Here is a 15,447-nt window from a genome sequence, read left to right as displayed (position 1 = left end):
GAGAATAGGTGCAGTAGGGCCTCTAGCCACTGCAAACGAATTCCAGACACATGTGTGCAACCTTGTGCATCTGGCATACGTGGGACCTGGAGAATCTAACCTGGGTCCTTAGGCTTCATAGGCAAGCACCTTTACCATGAAGCCATCTCTCCAGCCCAAAGGGTGGCCTTTTGATCTGCCTGGTCAGAGCACTACTCAGGCATCCCTGAATACAGCCTCTCTCTGCTGTTGAGCCAGATCTCTGTTTTCCTGTTTTTCCTAAAAAATGTTGCCAAAACTTGGGCAGGTGCTAGGAGTGGGGACCCTCTTGCAACCCAGGAAACAACGGGCAGTGGCAGCTTGTTCCAGGCTAACCCCAGGATCCTGAGGTGTCCTTGATCTCCTCCCTGCCCAAAGTGTGTGAAAATTGAAACTCCCCTTGACAGGACTGGGAGACCAAGGCCAAAGCTACTCTTCAGTGGGTTCTCAAAACTCCTAGGTGGCTGGAGCGAATCTCTGACAGCCCAATATAATTCACTTACCTAAAAGCTTCTCTTCCTCCCCACTTCCCAGTCACAGAGGGGCCATTTGCTATATCCACTGGATCACCCAACACTGGACCTAAATTTTTTAGTCCAAGCAAACAATGAGTCAGCCTGTCTCTCTTCCTAAGATACTGGGGAGAGAGAGACTGGGCTCGCTTGTCTTGTCCACAAAAAGAAGCCCTGGAAGCCTCAAGTGAGAAACAATTGCTCAGAGATGCCTAATACCCCTGCCTCCATGGGTTCTCAAATTTCCAAAACTTCACTGGCCTTTCAGCTGGACAGTCTGCATTGCCAATTCTAATAAACTCTTAGATCCAAAAAGCTACCTGTTTTGGTCCTTCATTGTAAAATCAGGGGTGAAGGTTCACCAAAACTGACTGCCTTCATGGACTCCACTCCTTTACTTTTCCCCCTGCCTTCTGGCTTTTCCTTCAGTGCTAGCTCCATTTCCTGGTAAATCAGATGGATGGGACCAGGTCCCTCCTAGTGGGGTCTGGGGCCCCACTGTTCTCTTCCTCATTTATTTCCAGAGCCTACCACCTTCCTCCCCAGATATCCCCTCACACCCTCTCCACTTGGCAGAGGTCTGGGACCTCCTTGCCCCAAATCTGCCCTGGATCCTCTGCCCGAAAGGAGACATAAAAGTCCAAATGCCTCATTTTTTTTTAAATTTGAGAGAGCAAGCGAGAGAGAAACAGAGAGGAGAGATAGAGAACGGGCCTCTGCCATGGCAATTGAACTTCAGATGTTTGGGCCACATAGTGGGCATGTACAACCTTGTGCTTGCCTCACCTTTGTGCATCTATTTAACATGGGATCTGGAGAGTAGAACATGGGTCTTTAGGCTTCACAGACAAGTGTCTTAACTGCTAAGCCATCCCTTCAGCCCTCATTTTTTTTTTTAATGCAATAAAGTCTGGCCACAATATAAATTGGACAATAATTCTCAGTGGCCTGAAAATGGCACATTTGACTTTCAAATATTTAAAAAAATATTTATTTGGAAGCAGAGAGACATAGAAGCAAGACAGACAGAGAGAATAGACACACCATGGCTTCCAGCTGCTGTATAGAACTCCAGATGCACATGCCACTTTATGCATATGTCTTTACCTAGGTACTGAAGAATCAAACCCAGGTGGTTAGGCTTTGTGGGCAAGTGCCTTCATCAGGGAGCCATCTCTCCAGCTCCCGTTTCTATTTTTTTTTTTTTTTTTTTTGGTTTTTCGAGGTAGGGTCTCACTCTGGTCCAGGCTGACCTGGAATTAACTCTGTCATCTCAGGGTGGCCTTGAACTCATAGCAATCCTCCTACCTCTGCCTCCTGAGTGCTGGGATTAAAGGCGTGCGCCACCACGCCCGGCCCGTTTCTATTTTTGAAGTTATCAAGATGTTTAAAAATTTGAGGGGCTAGAGAGATGGTTTAGCAGTTAAGTCATTTGCCTACGAAGCCAAAGGACCCAGGTTCGATTCACCAGGACCCTTGTAAGCCAGATGCACAAGGTGGCACATGTGTCTGGAGTTCATTTACAGTGGCTAAAGGCCCTGGGACACCCATTCTCTTCCTCTCTCTTTTCCTATCTGCCCCTATCTCTCTCTCAAATAAATAAAAATAAAAAAATTTGAAAGGCAGGCTTAGCAGTTAAGGCGCTTGCCTGCAAAACCTAAGGACCCATGTTTGACTCTCCAGATTCCATGTAAGCCAGACACACAAAGTGATCCAAGTGTGAAAGGTCACACATGCACACAGGTGACGCACATGTCTGGAGTTCGACTATAGTGGCTGGAGGCCCTGGCTCACCAATTTGCTCTTTCTCACATTAAAAATTAAAAAAGGCCAGTCTGTTGGGCTTGCCTCGGGGGGGAAAAAAAGGAACACCTAATATTCCATATTCAGACATTCTTCTACCTCTGATCTCTTCCCTGTCAATTCTGCTCCAGCCCAAGTACTCCTCCTGGAAAAACAAACATCAATTCACCCCATTAAAATTCATTTCTCACCGTTTCTTCTTTTTTTAATTTTAATTTTTTACTGATAACTTCCATAATTATAGACAATAACCCATGGTAATTCCCTCCCTGCCCCCACTTTCCCCTTTGCAACTCCACTCTTTGGCTTTGTAGGCAAGTGCCTTAACTGCTAAGCCATCTCTCCAGCCCTAATTCTACTCTTAAAATGTTTACAAAGTATTTGATCCTGTTACAATAGACTGCTGGAGAGATGGCTCAGCGGTTAAGGCACTTGCCTGCCTGTTACAATAGACCTCATAGATAAGTTATATCCAAATACTAAGTTATATATTTTCTATCTGATAAAGCCTTTATTTTGTTTTATCAAAACATTTGTTTGTAATAATAGATTTCTTAAATATTCTGCTCTTACATGCTTTCCCATGGGTAAAGCTTTTATTTGTCTGATATAAATTTATTTTAAAATATAGAAATTGGGCCTAATTATATAGTTTTAGTGTGCCTATAAATAACTAAACTTCAAAACTAGTTAATTTCTATCATATTCAAATTTAAAACTTCTATTTCAAGTATTACTTTGAAACTAGTTTTCTGGGCTGGAGGGATGGCTTAGTGGTTAAGGTGCTTGCCTGCAAAGCCAGAGGACTCAGGTTCAATTCCCCAGTAGTCATGTAAGCTAGATGCACAAGGTGGGGCATGCATTTGGAGTTCATTTGCAGTGGCTGGAGGCCCTGCCATGCCCATTCTCTCCCTCTCTTTCTCTGCCTCTTTCTCTCTGTCAAATAAATAAGTTAATTTAAAAATTTTTTAAATAGTCGTTTCTTATACTTCCCACCTCTACCTTACCTAACTCAAATCTTATTTCCATAATTAAAAAAAAAATTTGTTTATTTTTATTTATTTATTTGAGAGCGACGGGGGGGGGGAGGCAAAGAGCGAGAAAGAGAGAATGGGCATGCCAGGGCTTCCAGCCACTGCAAACAAACTTCAGACATGTGCGCCCCCTTGTGCATCTGGCTAACGTGGGTCCTGGGGAATCAAGCCTCGAACTAGGGTCCTTAGGCTTCACAGGCAAGCGCTTAACTGCTAAGCCAAATCTCCAGCCCTTATTTCCATAAATTTCAATTAACTCTTCATCCTTACTTCTACAGACAACATTCTTTATATCCTTACCTAACACCCATGTCATTATTTTTAACCTTAGATATAATAATCATATGTTGCCTGTAAATGTCATGTCATATACAGGAAAATCCATATAGATATATAATGACCAGATCATAACAGCTAACAGACTTAATACCATCTTGGAGTTTCTTTCATAATGGCTCTGATTAAGATCACTCCTGTAACGAAGCTGCCTCCATGCTTGATTTGGCATCATCTACAATACTCTAAGAGAAAGTTTCTTAGCCACACGGGACAACAGCCTGCCATATACACAAAGTATAACAGTGGTATTTGGCAAATACAGAACAAAAATCTGAGCTGATGCTCCCTGAAGCCATACCTGTGTGACTAGAAATTTAACAATGACTGTGGCAATTGTGGAGAAGTAAATGTTACCAGTCCAGAACCAAAATAATTTGGGGCTATATTAGCCAGTTTAGGGCTGGAGAGATGGCTTAGTAGTTAAGGTGCTTGCCTGTGAAGCCAAAGGACCCAGGCTCAATTCCTTGAATAGCCAGTACCCACATAGGCCAGATGCACAAGGTGGCACAAGCATCTGGAGTTCATTTGCAGTGACTCTCTCTCTTTACCTGCCTCTTTCTCTCTCTCAAATAAATATTTTTTAAAAATAGGTATTTTATTATCCTTTTCTGTACATGACTTGACATCTCTGTGACTAGCTGAGGTACCTGTTGTCTTGGGTTATACAGTTCTTATAGACATATTCCTGTTAACCTAGACCTATATAGGCCTTATTCTCTTGTCTTCCAGGCCTCCCTCAGACTTAATGAGGTTTTTCTTTTTCTCATTTCACAAGTCAAACTTATTTGCCTATTTACAGTTTTTTTCAATAGCTCCAGTTCCAAATGGTTTCAGAAGTACTTCCAGAGCCACCTCTTGGGATGACATGGAATCCATGCTCCTTTTGCAGTCCCATCATGCCATACATCCACCTTGATTTGAACTGTGTGTTTGGAACTAGCTCCAATATGTAACATTCCTATCCTGGCTTTCAACCACCCCTCTCAATTATCACATTCCTGGAATAACCCAGACTATCCCCATTATCTTTTCCTGGAATTACCCAGACTACCCACTTCCATTATCACTTTCCTGGAATGACCCAAACTACAGGTCTGATTATCAGGTCCTGAAAGTGGCCCAAGGCCTGAGGCAAGGCAGACTGCCCTGAAGCTAAAGAATTCCAAAGCCCTCACTCCCCCATAAGTATCTCCTAGTTAAGAGGGTTGTGGCTTTTTGACCAGCCTGGTCAGAGCCCTCCTCAGGCATCCCTGAATAAAGCCTTTTTGCTGTTGAGTGGGATCTTCACTCTCATTTCTTTTCCCATTGTTTCCCAACACTGACAACAGAAAGGCCCTGACTGCAGTCTGCAGGGCACTCAAGTGAAGACACCAAGAACCTACACAAACAGTAAGGGAATGTAGCTCTAGCTACCTTTTCCTATAGGAAATGGCTGTTGCAACAGACTTTCTTTTTGAGGACATTCCCAGCTTCAGCTGGGCTTCCTCTTAGTGCAGCACCCAGGTTGGTGCTGGGTCTGACCCCAGCAAGTTTTCCTTACTTACTGTGTTCTGGTTCATTCTTTCTGTATACCAAATAGATGATATCCCCAGTCTGTAAAGGGCAAGTCTGCTTCTTAACAACTTTCAGCTTGTTGATTACTGTCCCATTGGTGCTGTAAAGAAAACAAAAGTACAAATTAGCCTACTCAAAATAACTAACTAGGGTTAAGCTTTTTTCTACCACCATTAGGAAGTCTACTCAGCATTACCATTTTGAGTAACACTCATAAGAATGAGGAACTATTTAATAATGTACATATGTAAGTAGCACTTGAAAATCCCCAGAGAAAGGCTTGTGGATTACTCCCTTAGGCACAACCCCACCAATTTATGGAGTATTTTAACATTTTTACTGCTCCAATAAGGCAGGTTATTTTCTACCTGCCTTTGGGTGGATCTTGAGGCACTATTGGCAGCATTGTGGTCCCCCCCCCCCCCAGGTAGGGTCTCACTCTAGCCCCAGGCTGACCTGGAATTCACTATGTAGTTTTAGGGTGGCTTTGAACTCACGGTATCCTCCTACCTCTGCCTCCCAAATTCGGGGAGGATTAAAAGCATGTGCCACCACACCCAGCTTGGCCCCCTCCCTGCCATGTTTTCATTTCCAGCTGCACTTATACTTTACTGTCCACAGAACACCCTTTCAACAGTCATGACACCAGTCAGTTCACTTCTCAAATAGGTACTGATCCTTCCCAGGGGATGGGTTCTAGACAAAACAAAAATAAATACTGGGCTATCAATTGGAAGATGACATGGCTCCTGTGCTCAGAAGGTCTGACTCAGCTGTAACTACACAGCTAGAATGGGAAACCACAGTATATGTTCCAGAACCACAGTATAGGGGGGCAGGAAGGTTTCTCTTAGGAGGGACTTCTGGGTGGAGACTCATTGGAAAATCACAAGTTGCCTACATACTAGGCACTGAGGACAAAAATCTATACCAGAACACTACATTAGCATTGTAGCTTTGCTTCTGAGGCCCAGTGGTGGAGGGAATTCATATTTCAGTAAACTTGCACCATAATCCTCTGAGGTCAGGGTATGGCAACTGTCTTCCATAAAGTGCAAGATACTAAGTAGTTCAGGTTCTGTGGTCCCAAAGTTTCTGTCTGGCTACTTAGCTCTGCCACTGCAGTATGACAGCAGCCAAGGGCATGATGTAAATGAGCAGGTATGGCATGTCCTTATAAAACAGTATGGAAACAGCGACCTTGACCACCATAGTCCTGCCTGAACCACTGCTGCCATGTCCATTCTCAGTTTTTCTCAACAAATGAGCCCCTGTAATGACTGCTCTCAGGCTAAAGTCATGTCAAATACCCTGACATGTCTTTCAATTTCTTTTTTTTTTTTTAAAGTAAGGTTTCACTCTAACCCAGGCTGATCTAGAATTCAGTATGTAGTCTCAGGTGGGTCTTGAACTCATGGCAATCCTCCTACCTCTGCCTCCCAAGTGCTGGGATTAAAAGCATGTGCCTCCATGCCCAGTGACTTTCAACTTTCATACCAACCACAAATTGTCCTTGAGCATATGTAGTGCCTCTGCTTTTACTATACCCTTCTGTAGTTCGCTTCCGCTCCAGAGGATTACCTCTATCAGGAAATGAATTCTTCCTGGAACCTCCAAGAAGAACCAGTTCACTGAGACCCATGCTGGATTTTGGACCTCTGCAACTATAAAATGATTAAGTCTATACTGCCTTAAGTCACTAAGTTTGTGGTAACTTGTTACACAGCTAGAGGAAAATCAGAACTGTTACACCACCTGTGTAAGCCAGGTTCTGACCCAGGCAAAATGGCTTAAAAACTGCACTATTTCTGACATGCTAAGGTGTAAAGGATTTTGTCAGCTACTTAAAAGTAAGAAAAGGGGGCTGGAGGGATGGCTTGGTGGTTAAGGCGAAGCTAAAGAACCCTGGTTCAATTCCCCAGGATCCATGTTAGCCAGATACACAAGGGGGCACATGCATCTAGAGTTCGTTTGCAGTAGCTGGAGGACCTGGCATGCCCATTCTCTTTCTTTTTTTCTCTCTCTTCCTCTGTTAAATAAATACAGTGAGTTCATGGTCATAGTGAAACCCTGTCTCAAACAAATAAACAAACTGCAAAATTTATCCAGGTAATGTAAACTTTGATGTCCCCACTTGTATCAAATTTACAGCAAGCATTCTGAAGATGGGGAAATAGCTCATTTGGTACTTGTCTTATAAGTATGAAGACTTGAATTTAATAACCAGAACCCACATTTAAACAAAAATCCTCAAGAGCTAGATGTGGTGGAATGTGCTAATAGTCCCAGCACCTGGAAGGCTGAAGAGAAAGATCAACATGAGTTTAAGGCAAGCCTGGGGCTACAAAGCGAGTCCCAAATCAGATTTGGCTAGAGAAAGAGAGACTCTGCCTCACAGCAAAAACAGCCAGGTGTGGTGGTACACACCTTCATCCCAGCACTTGGGAGGATCACCATGAGTTCAAGGCTACCCTGAGACTACATAGTAAATTCCAGGTCATCCTGAGTTAAATAGTGAAACCCTACCTCAAAACAACAACAACAAAGCCAGGCATGGTGGTGCATCTTTATAATCCCAAGGCTGGGAAGGCAGAAACAGGCAGATCTCTACGGCTCACTGGATTAATTAGGTGAGTTCTCAAAGAGATCCTGTCTCAAAAAGGTAGGCAAGCTAGACTTCTGGGTAACATGGTGGCATACTAGTAACACCAAAGCAGCCCAGGGAGGGAAATAAACAGAAACATAGCAAAATATACTCTTCTACTGAAAAGTGAAGGTGTATACGTTATTATCAGCCACAGCAGAGAAGCAAGAGAGACCAAATCTTCCAGAAAGGAGGAAACTGGTCAGAATCCTGCCAAGGTGCCAGAAACCCTGATCTGCGAGCCTGCCAGCCAGCCAGCCTAGCTGGTCAGAGGTACAGAGCAGCAGGAATAGAAACAAAATGAGGGGTTTTTCCACTTGAATCAGCCTCCTGGCAAAATCAAGAAACCTTAAGAAGTCAGCAGAGACCAGCCGATCAGCTGTTGAAGGAGATATAACTGGGACCAGCTGAGCAGCTCCAGTATGACTGACTCCAGGCACCCTGCTAAGTCTCCCATCCCCCAACCTTTAGGAAAACTCATTCACCCCCAGCTGCCCGGCACTGAGAGGGATCGAGGTGTTGGTGAGATTGGAAGCCATCCCAAAAGGTAACAGGGCCTATTTAGCTGGCTACAAAGTCAGATACATGGGCTTGCACTGGCAGAGCTAGTCTCTCTTTTCCATGTCAGGAAAGGTTATGTATTACGTTTGAATAATATACTCTTGGTTGGCTTTACCCTTCTCACATAAGCTCTATTTTGGCGTTGACTATTGTTACCTGTGATGTTTCCTGATTTTTAAGGTCTCTTGTCTTTTTCTTAAGTCACTATTGGGGCAGGGACGGACTGCCCCGGGGCTGACTTGGAACCCATTTCAGACTAGAAATCTCAACCTCCTAGATGACATAATTAAGGGTATGGGGCAACACACACCATTAGAGGACTTTGGCTTTACTAGATTATCTGTTTAGTTTAATCCCCATGCATGTTTAAATACTCTGTGCTCATTTTCAGTGAATGCCTATATTGCTCAGTTGAATTTTAGAATTTGCCAGTAATTTGCTTCACCCAGGCTACTACAATACATGAATATCAGGCAAACTCAACACCTAGGGTCACTTCTGCTGTTTCTCAAAATGCTACACCTGTATGGTAGTTTGAACAGATGGCCCCCAATATATTCAGTGTCTTATTAGTCTTAGTTTGCATCTGCAGCCAATCTAATGATATGCAAAGTGTACCTAGCTATAGTTCCTGAAGTGTGCTGTGCTGTATGGCTTTTGGGCTTTTAGGCTTGTACTTCTCTCTCTATGTTTGGCCCTATGAAAGCAGGCCAGCTTCTTCTGCCATTATGGAACTTCCCCTGGACCTGTAAGCTTTAATAAATCCCTTCCTCCATAATTGTGCCTGGTTTGGAAGTTCATCTCAGCAAACCTGAAGCTGTCTACTACAGAAGTTGGTACCAGGAGTAGGGTGACATAAACCTGACCATGTGGATGTTGGTCTTTTGAAACTTTTGTTTTGAAGGAATGGGCATGGACTTGGTGCTTGCAACTGAAGACGCAATGAGAATTTGAGAATGCTAAGTGCAGATAGTACTGAACTTCAAGGGTTGACTTATGAACTTTCTAAGGAGAAGGAAAGACTACAGAGGACTTTGTTGGAATTGGACTACTGGCATAAGGGCTGGCTGCGTTCTGCTACCCAGGCCCTGAGAGTTTGATCAAGGTTAAGTTTGTAATGGACTGATATGCTTGGCTAAAGATAATTTGGACTGAGAGATTTAAGATTTTTAAGCTGGAAAACCTCAAGCAAGTTAAAATTATAGGCACTGAGACTGGTCTTAGGTTACTGAACTTGCTATTGTCAAATACATTACCAAGCTTAAGGAAGATGACCCAACTGCTCTACATTAAAATGATGGAAAGGATGCCTGAGGAAAGACTATCATAGAAATGCAAATTCTTTTGGAAAGAGTTGACTGAAGAAGAAACATGCTTTTCAAGGTTATAATTTATTTTGTCTCTGAATTAAGAATATGGCTGTGTCCCACACACCTGTTATTGGCTTCAGAAGCATGAAAAATGTGAGGAGTGGTCGTGAATTACACACGGTTCCAGAAGCTGCTGCTGAGATGCAGCATGAGGCAGGGCCTGATAGGCTAAAAGAGTCTTTGGAAGATGGACTGGAGTTTACATGAAGACCTGAAGATGTTTTGGATATACCAGGGCTATGCAAGGTCTACCACAGAGCACACTGTTGCCCTGAGATGTAAGTGTTCTCTAGCTACTCTGCCCAGCTGGAGGGGTGAATTGGAAAATCTGGAGACTGCCAGTCTCTGGTTATATTGAACTTGAACTGCAGAAGTTTGATGTTTATTTAATGGTGGTTGAGTTTACATTATTTTAGTCTCTCCTTGCTGTACATAATACCAGTTAAAAATGTTTACTCTGTGCCTTTATATGTTGAAAGTATCTCAACAAAATGGCCTAGATATCCATGACTCATAGTGACTGACACTACCTATACAAGCCCATCATAATAGGAGGAAAAGATCATGACATCAAAATAAAAGACTGATTGGGGGGGTGGGGAAGGGGTATGATTGACTGGAGTTTCAAAGGGGAAAGTGGGGGGAGAGAGAGGGAATTAGCACAGGCTATAGTATATAATTATGGAAGCTGTCAATAAAAAAAAAAAAAATTTTATTTTCAGATAGGAGCTGGACCTGAGGAGATAAATGACCCAGTGCACTCTATCCCAGCTGAAACCACAGAAGGATTGAGGAAATGAAGAAGAGTGCTGCTTTCTTAGTGAATCTGTTATCAGCACAAGGGTGATGGAGATAGATTCTGAGGACATTCAAAACCCACCAAACCAGAGGTCCAGAGACTCCTAAGAGCCCATCACTGAAGTACTCTTAAAATGCTCCTAGCATGGCTCAGGGAATTTTGCAGAAGAGCAGGCAGAAAGATTGTTAGAGCCACAAGTTGGGACATTTTGTACAGAGACATTGACTCCGCCCCTATAATGCATGACCCATGATAACCATGGGGTTGACCTACATCCCCAAGGAGGAAGGCCTCTTCAGAAAAGGGTCAGGGAGGAGGGAAAGGATGATACCAACACATGCTGTTTACATGCATAATATGCCCATATCTGGGCTGGAGAGATGGCTTAGCAGTTAAGGCATTTACCTGTAAAACCAAAGGATCCTGGTTCGACTCTCCAGGACCCACTTAAGCCTGATGCACAAGGGGGCACATGGATCTGGAGTTCACTGGCAGTGGCTGCACAGCTAGATGCACCATTCTCTCCCTCTCTCTCACTCTGCCTCTTTCTGTCTCATAAATAAATAAATAAATATTTGTAAATGTCCATATCTAATAAAAAATGTTGCTTAAATAAAATAAAAAAGCAAAGTCCTGAGTTTGATCCTCAACATTACAATAAATTAATAAACTATAACAAATAAGTAAATTTGAGCCAGGCATGGTGGCGCATGCCTTTAATCCCAGCACTTGGGAAGCAGAGGTAGGAGGATTGCCATGAGTTCAAGGCCACCCTGAGATGCCATAGTGAATTCCAGGTCAGCCTGGGCTAGAGTGAGACCCTACCTGGAAAAACCAAAGGAAAAAAAAAATAGTAAATTTAAAAAAAGAAAGGTAAGTTGCATTTATGAAGAACATCATCCAATTTTGTTCTCTGGTTTCTACACATGTATACTCACTAACACACATGTGCATACACAGTAAAATAAAATAAAAGAGGTACATTCTGAAGCACTGTTACCTTCCAAAAAATTATCAGATATGAATACAGAGTTCTGAGGCAAGCCACTGCAGTGTCATTTATAATAAGAAAGAAATGCTAACTGGGTGTGGTGGTGCACGCCTTTAATCCCAGCACTAGGGAGGCAAAAGTAGGAGGATTGCCATGAGTTTGAGGCTACCGTGAGACTACATAGTGAATTTCAGGTCAGCCTGAGCTAGAGTGAGAACCTACCTCAAAAAAAACAAAGCAAAAAAAAAAAAAAAAAAAAAAAAAAAACACCAGAGAGAGAGAGAACTGTCACAAATTTTCTTCAGACAAAATAGTACACTTATTAATTTTTAATACGTGAGTGAGGTTTTGGAAAGTTTTCTACTTTGTATATACTATTTAATTTACATGAGAATCTATTATTTTTTAATTATTTATTTATTTGAGAGAGGCAGAGAAAATAGGCACACTAGGGCCTACAGACACTGCAAATGAACTCCAGACACATGCAATACCTTGTGCATCTGGCTTATGTGGGTCCTGGAGAATCAAACTTGGGCCCTTTGACCTCACAGACAAGCACCTTATAACCACTCAGCCATCTCTCCAGCCCAAGAATTCAAACTTGAACAGATTTGCAAGAAATAGAAATCTATCAATATCTTTTTAGATGATCTTCTTATTATTATTTTGTTTTTGTTTTTAAGGTAGGGTCTTGCTTGCTCTAGCCCAGGCTGACCTAGAATTCACTATGTATTCTTAGGGTGGACTTGACCTCTCTGGCAATCCTCCTACCTCTGCCTCCCCAGTGCTGGGATTAAAGGTGTGTGCCACCACTCCTAGCTTAAATCTTATTTCTGAGCTATATGAGTCATAGGGGAAACAGGTTCCAAACCACCAGCTAGGATTCCATGCTGGAAATGAGAGAATGGACATCCTAGTGATCTGAGATCCTACAGAACAGTAGAAATAGGAAGGCTCTGTTGCCACACTGACACAGCACTTTAAGCTGCTTAATAAGCTACAAGTGGAAATAGAAAAATCAGAAAGTGCTCACCTGGTATCTTCCAGAGTTACCTGGCCAGACTTTTCATCTATTATAATTTTACAGTGATCTCCAGAGACCAGTTTATTGCTGGGGAATGAAAGGTCACAACCTAAAACAAAGAACAAGACAACACTGGACATAACTGTGGGTGCTATAAACACCAATACTGCCTTGCTTTACCAAAACTGTAACCAACTGTGCACACTTATATATTTGCAAGAGGGGGTGGGGTAGGGAAGGGGGAGAAGGCATACTAGGGCCTCCAGCCACTGCAAATGAACCCCACATGCATGTGCCACCTTGTTCATTTGGCTTATGTGGGTACTGTGGAATTGAATCTGGGTCCTTAGGCTTTGCAGTCAAGCACCTTAACCACTAAGCCATCTCTCTAGCCCAAAGTACACACTTATATAAACATTTAAATATTGAAGTATTAACTTAAAACAAAGGACACCCAGAAACTTCAATGGCGCACCCAGAAGCCATAGATTGTTACTAGAAAAATTTCAGTGCCAGGGATGGGATACCTTCTATTGGGTACTGCCAGGCACAGGCTAAGGATCCCTGGGGCTACAGGAGGCCACACCCTCTCCAAGCCTGGCACACCTGAATTTAGGCTTTGCCCTGTGAACTTTGGCCACTTGCCTAGGAAACTATATGGTATTAGCCAGCAACTTTTGCACAGCCCATCCCCCTGTACCCTATACCTTCTCCCTGCCATTGCTTACATGCTGGAATGTATGTCCCCTTATGCTGATTAGGCATCGGCAAGCAACCAGGTACATCCAATCCCCTTAGGACTCTCAACTACTTATAAACCCATTTTCCCTATGGATTAACTGAGCTGGTCACAGAGACTGTCTCCTGAAAGTGATTCTTTCATTATGCTCACTCTCCATGGTTGCTTGAATGCCTTTGGGGAACTGTGGCCCCCAAGGAGGCAGGGACCCACAATCTTCCAAGTGAGTTGTTGGCCAGGGAAGTCACTGATGCCCCCCCCCAAAACATTACAGGCTATTGCCAAGGATCTTGGTTTCCTACCAGGAATAGATGGTAATGCCCTATTGCTGAAGACTCCACATGCTTGATCTGCAAGGTCACTGAGAAATCTTGATTGAGCTGAGCTGAAAACCTCCCTGTAGACCAGCTGAGAGAAATCTGGAAAAAGCTATGCTGCATGCAGCTCCATTGGAGAGAGAGAGTCATCAGTGGAAATATAGAACAGTGGACACTGTAGCTTCAAGTTTGGCCAGCTAGGCCAAGTGAACCAATGGGTGGAGCAATAGTGGCATGAATGTTATGAGTGACCTATGGGATGACTCAAAAGGCATCATAGTTCAGCACTGAAACATCTCTGTTACAACTTCTAAGGCTTAGAGTCCATTGTGGAAGAGGTTGCAGGAACAATGTAAGAGCCAAAGGAAGGGTAGAACTGCTTACAACACATTTTTCCAGACACAAAATGGCCTGGATATCCATATCTCACAGTGCCTGGTACTACATACACAAGACCCTCATAATAGGTGGAAAAAGATAATGATATCAAAATAAAACAGAGACTAATTGAGAGGGGGAGGGGATATGATGGAGAGTGGAATTGTGAAGGGGAAAGTGAGAGGAGGAAGGGAATTATTATGGATTATTGTCTATATTTATAGAAATTACCAATAAAAGATTTTTTTAAAGATTTAAAACTTCTTGAACCTAGTCACCTGAAGGATGATTCATCATTATCAATAGCTTCTTTTTAACAGTTTGTGACAGAAAAACACAACCCTAGCCAGACTATCTGAATTTAAAAAAAAAGAAAATCTCTGCTAGGTGTGGTGGTGTATGCCTTTAATCCCAGCACTCAGGAGGCAGAGGTAGGAGGGTCACAGTGAGTTTGAGGCCACTCTGAAAGTACATAGTGAATGAATTCCACGTGAGCCTGGGCCAGAGTGAGACCCTACCTTGAAAAAAAAAACAAAACAAAAAAACTCATGGAACTTCCTTGAACTTCCAGGGCTCAAATCTCCACACCCATGTAAAGCAAGATGCAAAAAGTGGAACATGTGTCTGGTATTTGACTAAAGTGACAAGAGACTCCACCACACACGTTTGCACGCACACCCACACAAACAAATAATAAGTAAAAATATTTAAAAAAAACAGGGCTGGAGAGATAGTTTAGCAGTTAAGCGCTTGCCTGTGAAGCCTAAGGACCCTGGCTCGAGGCTTGATTCCCCTAGGACCCACGTTAGTCAGATGCACAAGGGGGCACACGCGTCTGGAGTTCGTTTGCAGTGGCTGGAGGCCCTGGTGTGCCCATTCTCTCTCTCCCTCTCTCTCTCTGCCTCTCTTTCTCTGTTGCTCTCAAATAAATAAAGAAAAATTTAAAAAAAAAAAAAAAACCCACAAAGTAAGCCAGGCATGGTGGCACACGCCTTTAATCCCAGCATTTGGGAGCCAGAGGTAGGAGGATGGCTGTGAGTTCGAGGTCACCCTGAGACTACATAGTGAATTCCAGGTCAGCCTGAGCTAGAGTGAGACCCTACCTTGAAAACCATTAAAAAAAAAAAAAAAAAAAAGTTAAGCTGGAGAGATAGCTTAGCAATTAAGGCACTTGTCTGTGAAGCCTAATGACCTATGTTCCACTTTCCACATCCCACATAAGACACACGCAAAAGGTGATGCAAGTGCGCCAGGTTCACATGCACACAAGGTGGCGCACTCATCTGGAGTTCATTACAGTGGCTGGAGGCCCTAGAGCAACAATTCTCTCTCTCTCTCCCCCTACTCTCATTAAAAAAAAA

The 15,447-nt window shown here is 43.1% G+C and overlaps 1 protein-coding gene across 8 annotated transcripts in view; it reads right to left on the bottom strand.

Moving 5' to 3' along the window:
• Positions 1-15,447, bottom strand: part of Chfr (checkpoint with forkhead and ring finger domains) — a 72,248-nt gene that overhangs the window by 49,651 nt on the left and 7,150 nt on the right. For 7 of the 8 annotated variants that reach the window (XM_045156780.1, XM_045156781.1, XM_045156783.1 and 4 more), the window contains exons 2-3: positions 12,662-12,761; positions 5,251-5,360 (exon numbers count right to left, since the gene is read on the bottom strand). In XM_045156780.1, the coding sequence (XP_045012715.1) occupies positions 5,251-5,360; positions 12,662-12,761 (210 nt within the window). Of the gene's footprint in view, positions 1-2,432; positions 2,479-5,250; positions 5,361-12,661; positions 12,762-15,447 lie in introns of all 8 variants that reach the window. The other variant, XM_045156786.1, reaches the window with a different exon arrangement.

This window comes from Jaculus jaculus, chromosome 8, assembly GCF_020740685.1.
Source record: "Jaculus jaculus isolate mJacJac1 chromosome 8, mJacJac1.mat.Y.cur, whole genome shotgun sequence".
Lineage (NCBI taxonomy): Eukaryota > Metazoa > Chordata > Mammalia > Rodentia > Dipodidae > Jaculus > Jaculus jaculus.
This window is presented reverse-complemented; position numbering and strand designations above follow the sequence as displayed.